At 45.7% G+C, this 20,174-nt stretch overlaps 2 protein-coding genes, 1 long non-coding RNA gene and 1 other non-coding gene across 7 annotated transcripts in view; 2 read left to right on the top strand and 2 right to left on the bottom strand.

The window, feature by feature from the left end:
* Positions 1 to 313: 313 nt before the first annotated feature.
* Maged2 (MAGE family member D2) lies at positions 314 to 8,466 on the bottom strand. Of its 4 annotated transcripts, none has more exons than XM_036175369.1 (13): positions 8,385 to 8,466; positions 6,832 to 6,897; positions 5,972 to 6,463; positions 5,090 to 5,398; positions 4,911 to 4,974; positions 4,589 to 4,668; positions 4,025 to 4,119; positions 3,308 to 3,387; positions 3,177 to 3,219; positions 2,789 to 2,851; positions 1,477 to 1,591; positions 617 to 1,076; positions 314 to 449 (listed from the first exon to the last, which is right to left on the bottom strand). In XM_036175369.1, the coding sequence occupies exons 2-12, from the start codon at positions 6,874 to 6,876 to the stop codon at positions 624 to 626; spliced, it is 1,839 nt and encodes a 612-aa protein (XP_036031262.1). In that variant the 5' UTR covers positions 6,877 to 6,897; positions 8,385 to 8,466; the 3' UTR covers positions 314 to 449; positions 617 to 623. The 4 variants fall into 4 exon arrangements, with proteins under 4 accessions (XP_036031262.1, XP_036031261.1, XP_036031264.1 ...); XM_036175368.1 differs by lacking the exon at positions 8,385 to 8,466 and adding an exon at positions 7,770 to 7,847; XM_036175371.1 differs by lacking the exon at positions 8,385 to 8,466 and adding an exon at positions 7,228 to 7,245.
* Positions 1,768 to 1,894, bottom strand: LOC118574913. The gene has a single exon (XR_004943789.1). It is a non-coding gene; the product is annotated as a small nucleolar RNA SNORA11 (small nucleolar RNA).
* LOC118574455 lies at positions 7,579 to 11,031 on the top strand. Its single transcript, XR_004943733.1, has 3 exons — positions 7,579 to 7,673; positions 10,162 to 10,249; positions 10,952 to 11,031. It is a non-coding gene; the product is annotated as an uncharacterized LOC118574455 (long non-coding RNA).
* An 8,126-nt stretch (positions 11,032 to 19,157) lies between these two features.
* Positions 19,158 to 20,174, top strand: part of Itih6 (inter-alpha-trypsin inhibitor heavy chain family member 6) — a 31,192-nt gene continuing 30,175 nt past the window's right edge. The window contains 1 exon segment of the mRNA XM_036173857.1: positions 19,158 to 19,259. Within this exon segment, the coding sequence (XP_036029750.1) occupies positions 19,158 to 19,259 (102 nt within the window).

Below are 20,174 nucleotides of genomic sequence, written 5' to 3' on the forward strand. Positions count from 1 at the left end.
GAAGAGTGGCCAACTTTCCTCTCTCCACTGTAATGTATTACACCTTTCCTCCCCGAGACAATGTTCTTTCGTTTGGGTCTAACCACTCACATTTCTAAAAGGAGAGTCAGGCCTCTTTTTGAAACAGTGTCTACTGAGACTACAATCCCCATGTTTCTACCCCACAGCAAGCCGACCTACTCTAAAGGAGAGAAATGCCTGACCTACTCCAGAGACATGTGCCAATTCTCATTCTCAGGAATCCAACCACTGAGATGGAAACTTTGCCAACTGTTTTTAGGATGTGACAATCTACCAAAAAAAGGCAATAAACTCAGAAATGGCAAATAGATTTAATATAGAGTGTCGACTTCAATTGATAGACAGTGGCTGCCTAGAGTGCTGTGTTGAGTAGACTTCTGAGAGCGCCCCCTGGCTTGAGAAGAAGATGCTGCGATTATTAGCAATATCTGCAAACACAAGTAAAGGAAAAATCAGTCAGTAGCTAGCGAACAGGACACAGTAAAATCACAGAAGAATCTTTCCACATGCTTCATGCTTATCTCCAACCCAGGACTCAGCTCCCCCATCCCACCCCCATAAGCCCCAGCTACCTCACTGCCGCCAAGACAGATACCTGCATCTCACTTGTAGGAGAAACCACAGGCACCAGAGCTGCTGCTGGTACTGGCCCCAGCTCCACTAAGGCCAGCGAAGAGCCCAAATGTGAGAGTGGCCGTCAGGTTGGAGCTGGTACTGAAGCCACCACTGGCACCAGCACTGGCACTGGCACTGGCACCAGTACCAACACTGGCACCGGTACTGGCACCGGCACTGGCACTGGCACCACCACTTTCTTGGGCTTTGGCTTTAGTTTGAGCTCCTGCCTGGATCCGGGCCTTTGCCCAGGGCCCAATATCAGCTTCATCCCAGTTGCAGGGCCCAGCGGCATTCTCAGAGCCGAGCCCAATGCCCATCTGAGCTCTGATCTCAGCCCTCGCCTTGGCTTCAGCAGCAGCCTCAGCTGCCGCCTTCAAATCTGCTTCCATCGCCTCTCGGTACTGAGCTGCCCATTCCTTGGGATCCTTCTTTTGCACCTGAAATGGAAATAATAACCTTCAGAAAGTTCACAGAGGATTTAAAATCCACTGTTTGCAAAGCAGCATACTATACACTGTATGTCATGTAACAATACAGTTAGTACTAAAAGTAATCCTGCACTGACCAGTCCATCCCTTCATCGACACTTAACTGGCTCTATGATTTGGCTACATTACCTGCAAATGCTGTGAGGCTGTTTTCATATGTGCAATACAACAAAGCCATACCAGTTGTTAAGGATTAAATGATCTAGATACAGTGCTTGGCACAGTGTTTGATATCTCAGAAGCTTTAAAATGTCCAGATATGAATATCTGGACACTCTGAACATAGAATGCCCCATCCCAGGGCACTCCATAACCTTCCTATTCCAAGTACAAATGGCTCTCCAGTTACCTTACAAGCAAACTTGAGAACTTTCATCTTGCTGGTTTCATAGTAAGAGCGCAGGCCCCAGAAGAACTCATACTCAGGAGGATTGCTATTGGGTACTCTGGCATAGTCCAAGTACCTATGAAAGAGACATTCAAAGTCTATTTCTAGGGTCAAATGTGAACCAGTCATGAATGGACTAGACAGGCTGTAGATGCACACATTCTCAACTAAATACTTCAGTCCTTCAGCAATATTGAACCTTATCGTATTGATTATGCCCAGAAACCACATGGAAGAACTGGAGAGAAACAAACATGTAGGGCACTTGCTCACAGGAGGACAAAGTGTTGTACCCCTTGTTACAATGGCCCCAGATTCCTGTTGGGTGTGTTGTAAACAGAGAAGCCATTCTTCAGGGTCCCTGCTCTGAGGACACCACACTACAAGGATTTGGAAGGAGGACTGGCCAGGCTCTGGAAAGATCCACTATTAAAAAAAAAAAAAAAGACTGGCCAGGCATGGTGGCACATGCCTTTAATTCCTGCCCTCGGGAGGGTGAAGCAGTATGATCAGGAGTTAACGGTCATCCTTAGCTAAGTAAGTTTGAGGCCAGTCTGGTATACATAAGGAGACAGAGAGAGAGAGAACTGTTCTTGATTGACTATTCCTTTCTTTATATACTACTCCCCTCTCCGTCTTTGTGTGTGTGTGTGTGTGTGTGTGTGTGTGTGTGTGTGTGTGTGTGCGCTCATGCTCCTAAACACACCTGTTTCTCTATGTGAGAGCATGCATATTCTTCTCTGACACCTAATGATACAAGGTAGACTCCTAGTTACAAAGTTAACAGGTTAGGACTCCAAACCCAAATGAGCACTTTTTTAATCACCTGTGGGTCAGGCTCAACCATCCCCTCTTAGGGATCCTATCCCTCACCCGGGAATGGTACACAGTTATGTAAATGAAAGCAAATGCACAAGTCTACAGTACCCAGCACTGTCCTGGGTTGCCTAAGAGTACCACTTGATGCCATCTGAATGGAAATTAATTTTTATAAAATACTACTTAGCAGAGTAAAACGAGCCATGTTCTAAACACAACTTTTATGCTGAGCAAATGGCATCAATTCATTAAGACTATTTCTATCTCCCTCACAGAATTGTTCTGAAGCCACATATGAAACATAAATCTGTGACTGCTCTCAGAAATAACCTGCCAATAGCATACACACATGCACACATTCAGACCACACATGCAGAGACTTGCACAGAACATATCCATTATCAAAAGAGACAAAAATGCATGGAACACACCAACAACAGACATAGGCACTTACTTCTGCTTCACAAACTCATCAGTAATGAGCTTCTTCACATCCCCAAAGAGTGAGTGATGTATCCTGAGAACATAGAAAACTGAATAAACAAATAAATAGCATCAAATCTGTCACACCTCCCAGATGCTGGCAGAGGCATTTCCACAATAGAAAATAGATGGGCAGTACAGAGAAAGCTCTGTGGAAGCTCAAGAGATGGTGAGAAGGTGAGTAGAGATGAGAGACATTTCCCCATCCACACAGGTCAGACCCCTGGACCCACTACCCAGCTTAGTATTCCCCACCCCCACCCCACACTCCACCAGACCACCAGGCTGACGCAATCCTGGGACCGTCCTCTCTTGCCAAAAGACAACACGGACAGCAAGCGCTGAGAGCCCAATCATACCCAGGACGCAGCCCCAACTTGCGCAGAACCTCCCAGATGACAGCTGCAAGAGGCAAGGAGACAAAGACAGAAAATGAGCATCTGGAATCCAGACAACAGCCACCTATTCAACTGCATGCCCAGCTACTCACCCTCACTGGACCGATTTCCATTCATGAAAATGATGCTAAGAAGCACCATGAGGAGGCCCAGCTTAGGTGAGTCCTTGGTCCTAAGAGAATAACAGGACAAAGAGAAAGTTTATGATCATAAGTCATCATCTATCCAACACAGTTCATTAGGCCAGCCTCTCCTAGATTCCTCAGATACAGAGAATTCGGCCTACTCTGTGGTCCCAGCTATCTATGACCCAAGGCAAGGTGCTTTCACTCTTGAGTCAAGGTCTCCAGTAAAATGGGAAGCCACATACTATCCCTACCCAGGGTTAGCAGGACATGGACGAATCCCTGTCAACCACACAGGCGCTCAGTTAACGGGAGTCTTTTCTTTCTCTCTTAAAGCCCCCAGCCCCGAGAAGTTCTAGATGGAACCCTAGTGGCACCCTGCTCTCAAGCATCATGATCCACACCAGAAATCCCTTTGAGAGCTACCCTTCCACAGCCAGGCCAGGCACCCAGTAGAAGAGAAGTAACAACAGGCTGACTTCCTGGGAGCCTGTTAGAAAGCCATGTGACAGCAGGAATGCCCCCCTCCAGGCTCTGAAACTCTTCTGTCATAATCTGGTACCACTGTTGCTCACAGGGGTCCAGTCATGTGTGGGACCTGGGACATGGGCATTTAGACCATCTTTCCTGAGCTGCTCAGAGGAAGCAGAAACCCCTTCCCACCCTAGCACTTTCCCAGCTTACGTTCCCAGTATGCCTGCGTCAGTGGGCTCTAGGGTACTGAGAAGAATATACAAGTGGTCACTCTTGTCAATTTCCTTCAGTTGAATTCCAAATACCTGTGGATGAGAATAGCTTATAAATTCTTAAAATTCAGCTTCCCAGGCATCCTGTGGCTCCTTATAACAGCTAAAGATTTTTTTGTGAGAGAGAATATAATATTGTATATAAAGCACATCGTTAAATGCGTATTATGCATGTAACAAACATAGGGTGGTCATCCATAGCATCGTTGTGATCGGTAGAAATTTAGGGAGACAGAGAGGTGAGCCTCTGCATTACATGGGATGGTGTATCCAGCAACAGACAGAAGCCAGGACTGAGCTACGTAGCTTCAGTACTTGCTGTGTTTCCACCGCTGACTTGCCGAGTGATCAGTGGTTGCTCCTCCCCAGGCCACTGTGTGCTCATCAGCACAGTAATGGGAATGTATTAGGTCTCTGTGCTTCCCCCCAGGAGGGTGATCATATACCTTTCTTCTGTTTAAGGTTTCCCCAATGCGCCCATCCCCCAGGGCTGCCCCTTCACCTTCTCCAAGGAATAGCCTGCTCGTTCTATGATTTCAGGATATACATCAGTATATTCTTTTATGATGTCCTTCAGCATGTCTGCAAAAGGAGAGTGTTGTAAACATCTGTGCTGTAGAGATACCAGGTGACCCTCATGCCCAACCTACAGACCCTTCCTTGTCCATGCCATGGGTGGTATAGTCAGGTTTGGGGCTTATCAATAAAGGTGCCAGAACTGGGAGAACTTTGGGAGGAGACAGGGACAGGAGGGGGAAGGATGTCCCCGGAACACTGGAGAGAAGGCAAACCTCAAGAGAGGGAAACTGTTTGGAGGACTGTACCTGAGCGCCTGATGGGAATCTTTGTCTGGTCTTTAGCCAACAGGTACTTCACCAAGTCATTGGCCTAGGGGAGAAGGAAATGGTGAAGAGTCAAAAATCTGCAGAAAACTTCAAAGCACAACAGAGAAGAAGTCGGACAAGGCAATGGGAAAGGTGCAATGCAGAGGATGACTTCATACCCTTCCTTGTAAAAGGGCCACATCTCTAGGTGGGGGTGCTTCAGGTTCTTGGGATGACTGCAGCTTGGCAGCTCTTCTTCGGGCCTTGCCTCTCCGAGCTCTAGGTGACCTCAGAGAAAGCAAAGCTCTCCGAGCCCAAGCAGCCAACCGAGTCCTTGATGCCCTACGGGCCCAAAAGGCTATGGGTCCCCTTGAAGCTCTGCGGGCCATGGAGGCCATTAGGGCCTTGGAGACCCTCCGACCACCTGTGGTTTCCGAAGCCTGACTCTGATCGCTGTTGCCATCCTCTTCCCCATCCAGGTGTTTCACCTGCATCAACAGAGGAGGGTCAACATCAGCAAGTGAAGCGGGCAGTTCTTTCTCCTAACTCAGTCTCTTCTGGGATATATCCCCTAAGCCTGCCCTTGCAGTAATAAGCTGCCTCACTGGACACTAGCCATCCTGAGTCATGGGCTTATCACTGAGTACCAGTTGGGAACTTCCTCCTTCAGTGGATCAGGAACAACTCAAAAATAAGGCGCGAGGCTTTTCTTCTTCCTATGTCTGCCACTGACTCTGCTTATACCACCCTGGACTAGTTCTGTCTCTGGACATCAGTTTCTTTCTCTAGAGAATGAAACCATAGGAGGTACGTTCAGATATGAGACTACACATGTGCATATGCCCAACTCAAGGCCTAAAGTGGATATCTACTGTGGAAATATAAACTGATCACAGTCAGATTGTAGCTATGTATACTCCCATCTCAGCTCCCCACCAGGCACTGAACTCTAGAATACATTCCTCTTAGTGTTCCCTGTGTCTTTTAATGCTTGCAGAACAAATGAACCAAATGACACGTTGACTGTGGAGAAGCAAGGGTGGTTAAGGCAGAGGCCTTACCTTTTGAGTATTCTTGGCTTTGACCTTGGGCCGAGTATCCTGATTCTCCTGGACCTGGGCAGCTGCACCCTCAGGCTCTGGTTCATCTGCTCCAGCCTGGGAGGCAGCAGCCTCAGTCTCAGGGGCCTTTGTATTGACCTTCTCATCAGTAACAGAGCTGACCTTTTTGGTCTGGGTTTCAGGCACTGTCACAGCCTGCAGGTCAGCCTTCTGCGTTTCAGTGTCAGCTGCTGGGCTCTTGGTGTCAGCTGCTGGAACCTGGGTATCCGTCGGCTGTGTGGTAGGTGAGGCCTTGGTGGCAGCTGCCTCAGGAGCCTCTGGAGCCTTTGAGACCTCTGGAGCCTTCGGGTTTCCAGAGGCTTTGGGGACCTTTGCAGCCTCTGAGACCTCTGGTGACTTTTCAGCCTTTGGTGTCTCTGAGACCTCCAAGTTCTGGGTCACGGTCAACAGGTCCTGCATCATGGAACCGCTATCCTTTTCTGAAGCTTTGCCCTGCAAGGGGAAACAGGGAACTTCATTGACCTTCTTCCCACCCTCAACTATGCAAATGATCCCCCAAAATTCTGAGGCAACACTTCTCTGACCTGTGAAGACTCCTACCTGCGCTGTGTTCTGACCATCTCATCCTTAAAAGGCCTCCCATTCCCTTTAGTAAAAAGTAATGACAGTACATGGGCCCGCCCACCCTCTCTCCCTGCCCTCCTGGTCTCCTGGCCTCCCATCCACTGGGGAGAGGGGATGCACCCTGGCAAAGAAGTGGGTGGAGAATAACAAGGATGAGAGGAGAAGCTCCAAGGATTTGGAATAGCAGAATGGGCTGGAAAGGCAAAGCATAAAGAGGGGCCAAAAATCGGTCTTACCTGAAAGCGAGTTGGACCTGCACCACTCTCGCTTGTTTCAGACATGTCTCAAGTTCAAAGCTGAGTCTGAAAAGAAGGCCTGGGTCAAGTGGAGAGCCTGCTGAACGTCGTATCCCTTGTTCTGCCTAGAAGCTGATCCTCACCTTCTCCAGGGCTCCAATGCCCAGCCCCTCCCCGAGCCCCAACCAGTAGGTTCTCAGACACAGAAATTCAGTCTCTAGGTCTCAGTTCTCTGCAGCCGCACCCTCCCCTCCTCCAGGAAGATGTGCCAGCGCGGCAGCTCTGAGGACCCCGCCCCCTTTTCCCAGCGCACCCCCCCCCCAGCCGCAGGCCTGGAATGCGCATGCGCGTCTGCTGCAGCGCCCTTTCAACCCCGCCTGCTTTCCCAGTACAAACCCGTTCTTTGAAGTTCACCGTGCACATGCGCATTCAGCAGCTGGCCCTGTCTGTGTGCTAGCCCTTCTCAACACGCCCCTTTCTCGCTATACATAAAGCGCATGCGCAGTGGCCACGGTCTCAGTCCAGCACCCAGCCCCTACACACGCCCCTTTCTAGGTCCGCAGTGCTGTTCGGCCCCGCCCCCTCCTCAACAAGCCTTCCTTCCAAATTGTCGCAGTGTCTGGTGGTCCCAGCCCCTCCCCTACTCACATCCACCCTATCAATTTCACAGAGCCTGCAGGTCCCGCCCTTTATCCTAACACGCCCCCCTCCAAACGGTAAAACCCAAATTGGGTTTGGCTCCTTCCCTGTAACACCCCCTCCTCAACTCAGGACTGAACTAGTGATTCCATCTTGGGCCCAGCTAAACGGGGTCCAGTCCCCTCCCTAACTGGATGGACTCGGTAAGAATTGGCTCTTGAGGCAGGTTTTCTCCAGATCCCAGAGGGTGGGGCCGACCCCTAGCAGGCTCTCATCCAAAGCTGGGGCCCATGGCTCACCTCGTCCTCCTACAATTCCCGAGTGTGTCCACTCTCTCCAAGCCCCTCCGAAACTCAGATACTGCCCTCCCCACTAAAGGCCGGAAGTGGTCCCGCCCCTTTCCGCCTCCCTAGGGGGCCTCCGTCCCAGCCCGTCTGCCCTTCCCCCCCTCATCACTCCTTATCCTCCCCCCCACCTCCTTATTCCCTCTGCCTGACTCCGGACTCCCTATTTCCCATCGCTTTTCCTATTTACTCTACAAAATCTCTTCCCATTCCTTACATCCTCCTCTGTACTACCTATGCACACACCCCCCAATATTCCTTAACCCTTCTCTGCATACCCCTGTTCTCTCTGGATCTCGTCTTTCCCTTCACATTCCCCCGTATTCCTAGTTTTCCTCCCAACATGCACAGTTGCCCCCTTTTCTCGCCTCCACCTCCACCAGTCCCTGCTGTCCAGTCCATCTACAACCTACTACTTTCTTGGTCGTTCTCTTTCCCACACCACATTAAGTGCAGCACCTCTTCTTCAGCTACAGTAGTGAAATAAAAATTGTCCACCTGCCCAGCTGTAGATTTCAGGGGATAGAACCAGTGTCTGGTCGCCAGGAAAGCCCAATCTTGTCCCCTCACCTTGTCCTCTAGCGAGTCTGGGATGCGTGTGCCTGCTCTCAGTCCCTCTTGAAGTCTCAGCCTCCTGGACTAGTGCTGCAGACAGCCCAGCCCAGCCCAGCCCAGCCCCTTTCCGCAGCCCCCTACCCCCGCCCCCCTTCCTCGGGGGTGGGGCAATGGGGCCCTGCTCAATGCTGTCTGACGCCAAAGCCCATGTTTATGCCACTGTACCAGGCTCGGTCTGAAGCCCTTCCAAGCCAAACTGCCCCACGAAAACGATTCATTCATTGAATTTATTTATTTTATATCGTTATTTTTTCTTACTACAAAGGTAGTGTGTTGTGTGAAAATCAGAAAAATGCAGAAATATGTAACAGATAATGAAAGGCTACCTTTAATCTCATTCCCCAGCAATAGTCATGATTAGCGTTTTGATAGACTTTTTTTTCTATTCATAGTCTGATTATTTGTGCTTTATTTCCACACAGGCTACATACTATACCTATTGTTCTTATAACTTCTTTTTACAGTTATATATTCAAACTTCTTTTCCTTAGTGCATATTTTTCTCAGTAGCGCATAATGTTTTCTTATATAAATGCCCTATAATTTATTTGCTTGGTTCAGCTTCCATGTACTTTTGGATTGTTTCCCCTTTTTCGCACTACTACAATAATGCTACAAGGAACATCCTGGTGTCTATATTGGACTCTTTCGTTGCTTTATAATGTTTTGCTGACTCAGATCGTTTGAAAAAAAAAGACTTCCACTTTCAGCAAAAGTTAATTGTACAAAATAATTAGTTTTATTATGGTATTTACATCTCACCCTCATTAAGGTTTCTCACTAAGGCACTTCTGTTACCTAATAAATTCACATAAAGAATTGGGTCTCTTCAAGAGAACAAGATAAAATATAAAAACAAAGAGAAGTGGACAAAACCATTATTAGCAATAGAGCATATGAATGCAGACCCAGAAAAGTTTATTAGAAACTATAATGTACTACATGACAGTTATAGATATAAAATTCAAGATCTTTCTTATTCACAAATGGTCACTAGTCTGCTTCATGAGGTCACCTTTCCCTCTACTAAAGAAAGGAAGTATGACAAATCCCTATGCTCTACAGACACTTGACTCACATACGTTTCACACATCATCAAGGCCTGCAGACTAGTGACCATTTGTGAATAAGAAAGAACGGTTACTTCCCCACAGTTTGCAATGTCACACTCCCACTTTCTTACCTCCTAGGCTGTCTCTGCTGATCGCATTAGACTAGTCTCTCATTTTCTTCCAATTTTGGCACCCCAAATTCCTCTCCCTTCCAAGTTATGACAAACCTTCGATATCAAGATAATAAAGTACCCAAACCTGAGTGTACTGAAGGTCCGTTAAAGAGCCCTACAGCTGAAGACAGCATGGATGTTGTAGGTGTGTGTTTTAGTGAGAAGGTCTTAGGTGTTGTGTGGAGATAGTAAGGAGATGGTGGGGGTGGGGTGGGGCGCACAGTAGGACTTGAGTAATTGGATTTTGTAGGGATGGATTGGAAGGAGGAACATATTCAAATCTTGGATCTTTATTTGATAGATAGTATGGATGGTGACCCTTTCACTGAGGCATGGAAGAATGGATTTAAGAGGAAATGAATGTTGATTTTGAGGCACCTGTGGTACATCCAGGTGGAAATGCAGTATTGACAATTGAATAAGCACGTTGGAAATTCAAGAAAAAGGCCTAAGTAAAGGCTGTCAATCTAGAAACTGTCATTATTTAAATGAGTCTTTAATTCACAGGAAAGTACACTCAGGAGGAAGGAATTCATCAAATTGGAAGATACTGAATCCAGAAATGAGCCCTAGAGACAAGAAGCATGTATGGATGGTATGGATGAAATAAAAGAAAAGAAGCTGTAAGGAGTGACCAAAGAAAAGACAGGATTTGAAAAGAATTTTTAAGAAGTGGTTCTCAACCTGTGGGTCGAGAGGGCCGAACGATCCTTTCACAGGGATTGCATATCAGATATTTATATTATGATTCATAACAGTAGCAAAATTACAGTTATGAAGTAGCAATGAAAATATTTTATGGTTGGGAGAGTCACGACATGATAACTGTATTAAAGGGTCACAGCATTAGGAAGGTTGAGAAATAGTTCTACAAGATAGAGAGGTTGGGCTGGGGATCCAGTTTAAGTGTTAGAGCACTAGTCTAGCATGTATGAGCCCTGGGTCTGATCTCTTGTCACTGGTTTAAAAAAAAAATACACATAGTGCTGATTTTTTTAGCTTGGCATACAATGATAATTCCAGCATTTAGGGGCCAAAGTCAGCAGGATTAACTAACCTGGGATACATAGGGGAGGAGAGCAGAGGGGGAGAAGAAGAGAGAAGAGGGAGGGGAGGAATGAATGCATTTATGATGTTCAATATTGCTGAAGTCTAGAAAAGCAAAGCACAGAAAAAAGTTTGGGCATGTTTGCAGGTAAATCTCTGGTGAGCTTGGAAGGAATATCTTCAGTGCAGACATTTGCAGAGTCCATTGCTAGTTACTTAACCTGATACCCACTCTCTTCATTTTCTCTAGTCATAGAACATCTCATTTGTGGGATACAAAAGCTCTGCCCCTGGATAAAGGCCGAGAAGACTACAGTTATACTTTAGGACACCATCACAGTAAGTGAAAAGAACCTGCTTCCTGACCACTTGGTGGATGGACTGCCCACCTCTGGCTTTCTTTTAATGAGATGAATAAGTGTATGCCTCATTTAGCCATTGTTATTTCCAAGTCTCTGCCGTGCAACAGTTTCCTGGTGGTTCTGAATGTCATGCATCGTATTGTGACAGTGAGTAGATTTTCAAGCAACACCTGAGTTTGCCATCTATCCCTATTTGCCAGCCTTTTTTCTGCTGTGTTTTCTTTGAAAGGCATATATAGTTGCCTATATTCCAGTTAAACAGAGCACTTCACTATCAGCTGACATTTTCTCTTGCCTGGAAACTTCTTCTCATGCAACCACTTTCCTTGTTCTCTGTCTACCCTCGCTTACAGTTCCCAACATTTAGAGTTCCACTTTGTTTCACTCGTGGTCTCGGGAGGAACAGAATTAGAACCTTGAATATTATCGAATTCAATGAAGTAAGCTAAATCTCAGTCCAAGTTCATCAGAAAGGTAATGCCCTTCCGCAGTTTTACTGCCTTCCTAACACAATGTCATAAATATCCTTATCTTAGGACCTGGAGACCAGAGAAGGGGTGGCAACCTTATGTGAAGAGAAAAAACAATTAGCTCAGAGTCTTGGCCCTTTGACTAGAGAAATTTCCTTCCATTTTCTTCTTATGTACTGTAGAATCTTTTGATCATCAGCATTAATCTTCAAAATCTGAAGAGCCTAAATCATTATGCCCAAGGCCTGTTTCCGATAACCATAAACCATCAGAAAAATACCTGAGATTATGGTCAGCAGGCACGTGTGCTTGCCCTAGAACATGATGACCTGAGTTTGGTCCCAGGGTCCCTCGTGGTGGAAAGAGAGAATGGACTCCAGAAAGTTGTCTACTGACTTCCACATATGCACCATGGTATACACACACACACACATACACACACACACACACACACACACACACACACACACACACACACAAAAAAAATGTGTAATAAAAGTGTTTTAAATGAAAAGAGATTACATAGGTCCCACATACCAACTTGGGGAAAACATGAAAAGCTGAGTTTCTGTTAGACATTGCAATTAAGGAAATATAGAAGCCTGGCTAAATATTGCTTCACATAGAAGAGCTGGAAGAAACTGTCTTACATAGGAACACTAAAATTCCAGACCCATGAAACTGAGAGACAGAGTGCAGGAGAGCCCTACCACCAATCCTACCTAACATACTTCTCTTCCCCTGGACTATAGAGAACCAATGTTGATGAATTTTGAAAAAGTCAGAAACAATGCTGGAAAAGAAGGGCAAAAATCCCTTCCAGGGCTACTTGTCATTCCTTTTGACACCTGAGCCGCACAGCACAGCAAATTATGAATTGGCGATCAGACTTTCTCATTCTTCAAACTGCACAGCCCTTCTCAGTACCAGGAAAAGCCCTGTGCCCCATGCTTGGTGGGCCTCTTCTACCCTTATTGGCAGCTTCCTCCTTTCCACTTCAAAGTCTCTCCCTCTCCCCCTCTCTCTTCCCCACCTTCTGATAAGGTTTCATTATGTAGCTCTGGCTTTCCTGAAACTCACTAAGTAGACTAGGCTGGTCTTGAACTCACAGACACCTCTGCCTGTATCTACTGGAGTGCTGGGATTAAAGGTGGCACCACACCAGCTGTTTTCTCTTTTGATATACTGGTAGAACACTGTTGTAGGGCAATTTAACTTACTCTGTGTTATTCCAAACTCTGAGGGCTATCTGTTCAAAAGAGGAGACAGAGAGAGAGGGACGGGGAGAGAGAGACTACCTTTTGTTAAAGAAAAGGCAGGTTCCCCATAGATATGAAATCCTGATACCCCACTTCTGGACTCATACCACTTCTCCCATGTTCTTTGTACAAAGAAGCCTCCTAAAAACAAACCTGTGAGAAAGGATTGGGCGACTGAAAAGAAAATGGGGCACCATCACAAGAAGAGAAAAACAGGCACCTTCACAAAGGTGGCCCTTGCTCATAAAAGGCTTAGATTTGAACAACTCATTTTCAAGTCCTCTTCTGGCTACAGGGAGCTGTTTCTCTACTCCCCAGGAAACTTTATGAAAGCAGAAAGGCTTACATTTCTACAGTGGGAGCACCAGCCTCATAGGATGGAAGATACTAAGGGATAAGAAAGATAACTTACCAGAGGCAAGCTTTTTTGTGTAATGGGTATACATCACAAAAGGGATCTGAGCCTAGCTCAATGGATGTCAAATACCAGCGTTTTAACCACAATACTACATTGCCTGTGAGGTGTTAAGACCCATAAGCTTTCCAAGTACTATGCTTTGGTTTGAATGTTGTTTCTCTCCCAAGGGTTCATGTGCTGAAAGCTTGAGACTAGTGGACTGATTTGAATTGGTGGAATCTTTCAGAGATGGGGCCAGGAAAGAGCGACGAGATCCCTCCCTGAGCTAATCCCTGTTGAGAGAGATTGATGTCATTCTCTTGGGACTCAGGTGAGTTTCTATAGTTGTGAATTGTTAGTAAAAGACTCACACCTCACCATTGGACTTCTCCTTGTTTGTGCTTCCACCATGATGCTATTAGTCTTGTTGAAATTCAGACACAGCTGCAGGAGATGGGACCAACTAATCTTGGACTTTGAACATGCAGCCTCAGGCACTTTGCTATAGCAATAGAAAACAAAACAAAACACCAGCACCCTTCCTAAGTATGTCAAGGACATTACAGTATGATTTTCATCTGTGGAGGCAAGTCTAGCTGGAGATTCCCATTTAGAAAGTGTCAAGACATATATACATTTCGAGCCAGGTTTGCTGGTGGAAACCAGTAATGACCATGCTTGGGAGGCAGAGGCAGGATGATTGCCGCACATTCCAGGCCAGCCTGGTTTACATAGTGAGTTCCAGGCCAGCCAAGACCTACAGTGTAAGACCCTGATTCATGGGAGAAATCATTGTATTTTGTTTGTGAGGTCAGCATAATGTTTTTAATTTTTTATTAAATTCTGAAGTGTACGTGATAACAACTCAAACAAAAGAATATTATAAAAATGGTCCCATGTGCCGGGCGGTGGTGGCACATGCCTTTAATCCCAGCACTCGGGAGGCAGAGCCAGGTGGATCTCTGTGAGTCGAGGCCAGCCTGGTCTCCAAAGCGAGTTCCAGGAAAGGCACAAAGCTACACAGAGAAACCCTGTCTCGAAAAAACAAACAAAAAAATATTGTGGTTACAATTTTTCTATAAATGTATATGTGTGTTACTTTATATCCGTAAATATATAAATATAACCTGCTTAGTCGTATTTCGATGACCTTTGATATGGAATAATGAGTGTGTTCTTCCTTGGTCAAGACTGTTTCTCCCACTCTCAGCATTCCTTAATTGTCTGTACTTCTTTGACTAGGGTTAAGGTCTCATGACCTTTCCACCTTCTATGTTAGTACTATGTCTATTGGGATCTTCCTTGTTCAGATCATGTTTAGGCAGCCATGTTGTTGAGAGATTTTCTGGGTCTAGCTTCTCTGACATTTCTAGGAGACACAGTCTCACAGGAAACTGCCTGTTTCTCTGGCTCTTACAGTATTTCTGCTCCCTCTTCTGCAATGAGCCTTGAGCCTTAGGTGGAGGAGATGTGTTGTAGGTATGTCAGTTGGGGCTCCACATCTCTGCAGTTGGATTGATTGGGATTTTCTGTAATGGTCTTTCTCTCCTTGGCAAGGTTTCCTTGAGGAGGGGTAAAAGCTATGCTTATCTACAAGTATAGGTACCAGAAGGTACAATGGCAGCTTCAAAGGGAGGGAGGACACCAGGAGTACTGCACAGCCATGATGGCCATGGACACAACAACGATAACCATGAGGGCACAACAGGAGCATGAATACCGTTGGCAGTAACCAACATCACTCTGGGGAAATCATGTCTGGTACTGGAAACCCAGCCAACTACCAGGGTCTAGTGAAGTCATGGATCTTGGAGGAGAACCTACAACTACCACTTTACAAAGCCAGCATTATTCCTAACTGCCTGCTTTGAAAAAGATATTAGCTGCACATTGCCCGTCAATGTCCTACATTATCTCGGTGATCTTTCCTTTGACGTTATACATATTATTGACATTTATGTTCTGTTCTGCAGTATTAACGAGATCTTCCTCTCTTTGTCTTTCCAGGGTAGCTCTTAAACCTAAAAACCAATAAAGAGTATTTACATTGTCTTGACTATGTAAATATTTTTTCCAAAATCCAGTTAAGTAGTGAGCCAAGAATACACTTCCTCCTTTGCAAGTCCAATGTCATAAACTTTGGGCCTCTTAAAGGAGATTTTTTTCTAGCATCAAAGACTGTCTTATATATACTCCATTAGTTTCTTATAACCATATTTTATTTTGTTTCATATTTGAACCACTCCTTTCTTGAATATATGTAGACTTTGTAACAGGTTTTATTCTTCCATAAATTATATGCCTTTATTATGTCAACTCATTGAACAAATACTTATTGAGTGTCTGCTAGGTACTGAATGCTGTTCTGGGAGCTGAAGACATAACAGTGGAGAAGACAGATAGCAATGCCTGTTCCTCGTGAAGCTGATTCTAGTACGGGGAAGAGAGGAAACAATCGGCTCAAGAAATAAGATCTGTAACAACGTAATAAAGTGCTATGGAGGAAACGAAATCCAGTGTAATGGCGCAGTCCTTAATCCCGGCGTTCAGAAGCCTAGGGAAGGGAGATCTGGAGTCTGAGACCAGTCTGAGTTAATCTGTCACATAGAAACAAGGGGCCAGGGGACAGAGAGGAACTGAAAACACAGGGTAAAAGAGAGAGAATAACAGTGAAGAAAGGAGGTGATTTCAGCTTTAAATGGGTTGCTCAAGAAGTAACTCAATGAAATGGCAGGATGGGAACAAATGCTTGCATGAGGTAAGAGAGTGAAGTGGACATCTGGGAAAAGATTTTCCAAGTGGAAAGGATGGTGCAAAAACCTTCCCATGGCATCTTTTCCCATCCTTAGCATTCGGGAAGAGCATGAAGTCCAGGGTTGCTAGAGTAGTGGAAGAAGAAGAAGAGAGAAGCAATGGGCTGTGTGAGGAGACTAGTAACGGGGGCTGGCCACATAAGGCTCTGTAGGTGAGCCTTGGTGCTTTCCACCATTTCAACAGAGAAGAAAGACTGCGCATTGGCTTTTCAAGGGACCTGGAAACCTGCTGATGGAGGACAGAAGGAAGGATGATAACGTGGAAGAGAACTAGTGTGGGATCTGTTGCAGTGACTGAGATGGAGTCACAGGCTTCTGGGGTCACTGTTCTGGCACCTACTCTAGAGATCTTTCTTTAGCTGTAGGAAATTACTTCTAATACATTTTTATTTTGGGTTGTGGATACAATTTCTCACTATGTAGCTCTGGCTAGCTTGACACTCACTAGGTAGACCAGACTGGTCTCTGAGTTGCAGCAATCCTCCTGCCCCAGCCTTGCCAGTGCTGGGGTGACGGGTATTCACCATCATGCCCAGCTCCTGATACATTTAAAAAAACCTTTTGTTTAAAAACTTTTTCCAGCCCTTTTCCTCCTCCTGGGTCGCCATTTCCAGCCTTAATACAAGGGGAGGTACCAAGTCTTACTGCAACTTGATGTGCCATGTTTGGTTGATACTCATGGGAGGCCTGCCCTTTCCTGAACAGAAACAGAGGAGGAGTGGATGGGGTGGGGGCTGAAAGGAGGGGGGAGGGACTGGGAGGACAGAAGGGAGGGGAAACAATGGTCAGGATATAAAAATAATAATTTTAAAAACCCTTTTCCATATAATATATTTTGATCATATTCTTTCCCTTCCCCAAGCTCCTCCCAGATCTTCCCCACTCTGCTATCCACCATGTTTCATGTTCTCTCTTTCTCTCCCTCCCTCCCTCCCACCCTCCCTCCCTTCCTCTCCCTCCCCCCCTCTATTCCTTATAAAACCCAGGGAAAACAACAATTTTTTAAAAACTAATTTTAAAAAAGGAAAAATCAATATGACAAATATACCAAAACAGAACAAAAAAACCACACAAACTACTTCATTATTTTTCTTTTAGTCTTTAACTCGTTTCTCTAAATGTGCCTGCTGTGTTGATGTGTATCTTTGACATTTTTTCATATTTCCTGTTTGTTTTGTTGTTTCACCTTACATTCTAAGAGATTTCCTCTGTTATTTTCCAATCTTTCTGTTGACCCTTTTATTTCCAGCAACTTCTTTTCCATTTCTGAGGTGTCTTTCTGTTCTCCGATTGTTCTTGTTTTGTAGCATCTAATTCTTGTTTCACACATGTCATATTTTCTTGAGTGATTGACAAGTGTAATTTTTCTCCTGAAGTTCTCTTTTGTTACTCAAATTCCCAACCTGCTCTGGGTTCATTTGTTCTATTTGTTTGTTTGGGCTTCTTGCTTTCATGGTACAGGCTTTCTTTCCCTGGGAACCCCTGGTTATCTGTTTGTCTTTAAGAGAGAGAGTGGGCACCTGATGGAGTTTTCTCTGTTGGTATATAAACAAAGCTTTTCTCAAGCAAGGACTGTCCCCTATGAGGAAATTCTTTTTTTCCTTTTCATTTTTAAAGACATGGTCTCACAAATTCTAGACTATCCTTAAACTCCTTATGTAGCTGAGGATGACCTTGAACTTCTGATCCTCCAGCCTCTACCTCCTGCGTGCTAAGATTACAGACAAGCTGCACCACATCCCATTTACACAGTACTGAAGACTCAACCCAGCACTTCATGAGTGTCGGCAAGCCTTCTGACCAAGTGAGCTGCGTCCCCAGTGTCTGCACCTCCACTGAGGAGACTGCAATGGGGAGCTTTGAGTGGGCTTAGGTTGCAAGTAGTAAGACTTGGAACCCCCAAAGGCTAGAATGAGACTTTGTTGTGTAGTGCTTAATGCGAAAGGGCAAGTCCTTTGTCATCTTTATGCCAATTTATAAAAAGTCCTCAGAGAGTTTCTCCCTTGTTGATAGATGCTGGAAGTCTTGTGAATGTAATCTGTGTTCATATAAGTGCAATAAAGGTTCTGATACATGAATGGCCCCTGTGTGGGCACATTCCTCAATCCTTCTTCCACAGAACCTTCAGACACTGGGCTCAGAGCATCTCAACTGTTCATCTTTCTGCCCCTTTCATGTCTCCAGTGTGACGGGGGCTCCCCATGCTCTTTTGTTGATGTTTTGAGGCAGGATCTCACTATGTACTCCAACCTGGCATGGAACTCACCATGCAGCACAGGCTGGTACCAAATTCATAGTTCTTCTGCACCAGTATCCCAGATAATGGGATTATAAATGTGTAGAACTATGCCTGGCCGCCATACTTGGATTTTTGCCATACCTTATCCCAGCATGCATTTACTGAATACCTACCAGATGTCAAGCATTCCAAAAGTACAGGCCCAATGTTGATAACTAAATACTATTGTTATCCTCATTTCACAGATGAGGGAACTGAGGCTGCAGAGTGGTAAGTTTCCTCACTGAATATCATGTAGCCAGTGAGCAGTGAACTGCAGTTCCAACCTGGATGTTCTCGGTCCTGAGCCTGCTTTCTCATCTCTACTGCTGCCCATCTTAACCTCTGGGTATTCTTGAGACTAGAAATCTCATGCCTGTGCAATCTCTACACTGTTAGAGTCCCTCCTGTGTCAAGACTCAAAATGAGCAACAGAAAAGCCTGAGGCTGGGGACTTGCCTCTCCAAGCCTCTTTAAAGGCTGCTACCTTTTTAAGATGATCAGTGCTCAGTGACCTTTCTCTGGCTCCAGTTATTGAGCCCCAGTGGATGTTTATAGGAAAGAAACACCCCGCCCTGAGCCAGCATAGCAAACAGACAGAGCCAGCGCTCTGGTTTAGTTTCCATTCATCTTACAGCTGGATGAAGGGGAAAGGAGGCACAGAACTGGCCCTCCTCCAGGCAAGATGCCAGCCTCAGCTCTTGGACAATCCTGGTTTGTGTAGGCCTCAATGCCACATTCAGAGACTTCCCCACCCTTCAGCATAGTCCCTCCCTCGCAAGAGAAGGGATACCTGGAAGTTTAAAAGAGGGAGGCCTTGGAGCTCAGGGTCAGACATTCTGGATGAGAACAGCAGGCCCAGGCCAGAAGTGGCACCATGTCTGAATGGAGGTGCCTCTGCTGTGTCAGTGTTTTGCTGACCATTCTCCTAGACCTAACACACCAGGGACCCCATGGCTCTGCCTCATCCAACAGCAAGGTCAGTTCTAGCATGAGAAGACAATGCTCTGGAAGTTGAGAGAAGTAGCTCCTTGGGGCGGGAGGATCAGAGGTTTCTCGGTCTGTTTCTGCAGGGCTGAGAAGTTGCTGATTGCTAAGTGCAAGTCAGGTGATGTGCCAGTAGCCTTGGTTATGGTTCCAGTTAGTCCTCACAGCGCCCCTGTAAGCCACACTCTCTTATTATTCCCATTAGAGAGAGGAGGAAACACAGGCTCAGAGGTGAAGACAGGAAGCCGCAGAGCCAGAGCTTGAACCTACACCCAGCTGATTCCAGTTTACCTCTTTGTCCCACTTCCCTGCACTAAGAACAGACGACGAGGTGTACGTGATGTGTGGGTAGAGGGAGGGATCATAACTTCAGGGAAGATATGGAAGAAGATAGTTATCTCACTACTGTGTGACCTCAGTGTCTGAGCCTCAGTTAATGTTTATCTGTAAGATGTGGGAAATACTAGAACTTAACTCCTCAGACTGTGAGGATTAATTAGGATCATGAGTGCTGAACACTTATCATGATTGCAGTATTTTACTGTATTTAGCAGGCTCAATCTTTATAGCTGCAATCATAAAAACCTAAATATTTATCCCACTGCCTTGTAATAATGTAGGGCCCGGTGACTCCATCTATTCTGTTCCATTCGAAAGATTTGCTAAAAAATGTTCATTCTAATGTGAAATCTGTGGTACACCAGCAGCAGCAGTGGCAGCTTCAGGGAGCTGGGGAGCAAGGAAGACATCAATCACCCTCTCCCTGACCAGGTTGCTAAATTCGAACCCATGTTTAGCGAGATCTGAGTTCAGTAAGATCAGAAGCGCTTTGATTTGGAATCATCTGGAACCTTTACTTTGAAATTTGCTTGCTGCACTCTCAGGTACGTCGATGTCTGACAGAGGT

This window comes from Onychomys torridus, chromosome X (assembly GCF_903995425.1).
Source record: "Onychomys torridus chromosome X, mOncTor1.1, whole genome shotgun sequence".
Taxonomy (NCBI): Eukaryota; Metazoa; Chordata; class Mammalia; order Rodentia; family Cricetidae; genus Onychomys; species Onychomys torridus.

Excerpts from the sequence above, each read along its gene's own strand:
- Maged2 (XM_036175369.1), bottom strand. The coding sequence starts at position 6,876 with ATGTCTGAAACAAGCGAGAGTGGTGCAGGTCCAACTCGCTTTCAG. Across the intron at positions 4,120-4,588 it reads CAGGCTATTCCTTGGAGAAG|GTATTTGGAATTCAACTGAA; the intron begins GTGAAGGGGCAG and ends TCTCATCCACAG. Across the intron at positions 1,077-1,476 it reads TTCTCAAGTTTGCTTGTAAG|GTGCAAAAGAAGGATCCCAA; the intron begins GTAACTGGAGAG and ends TTTCCATTTCAG.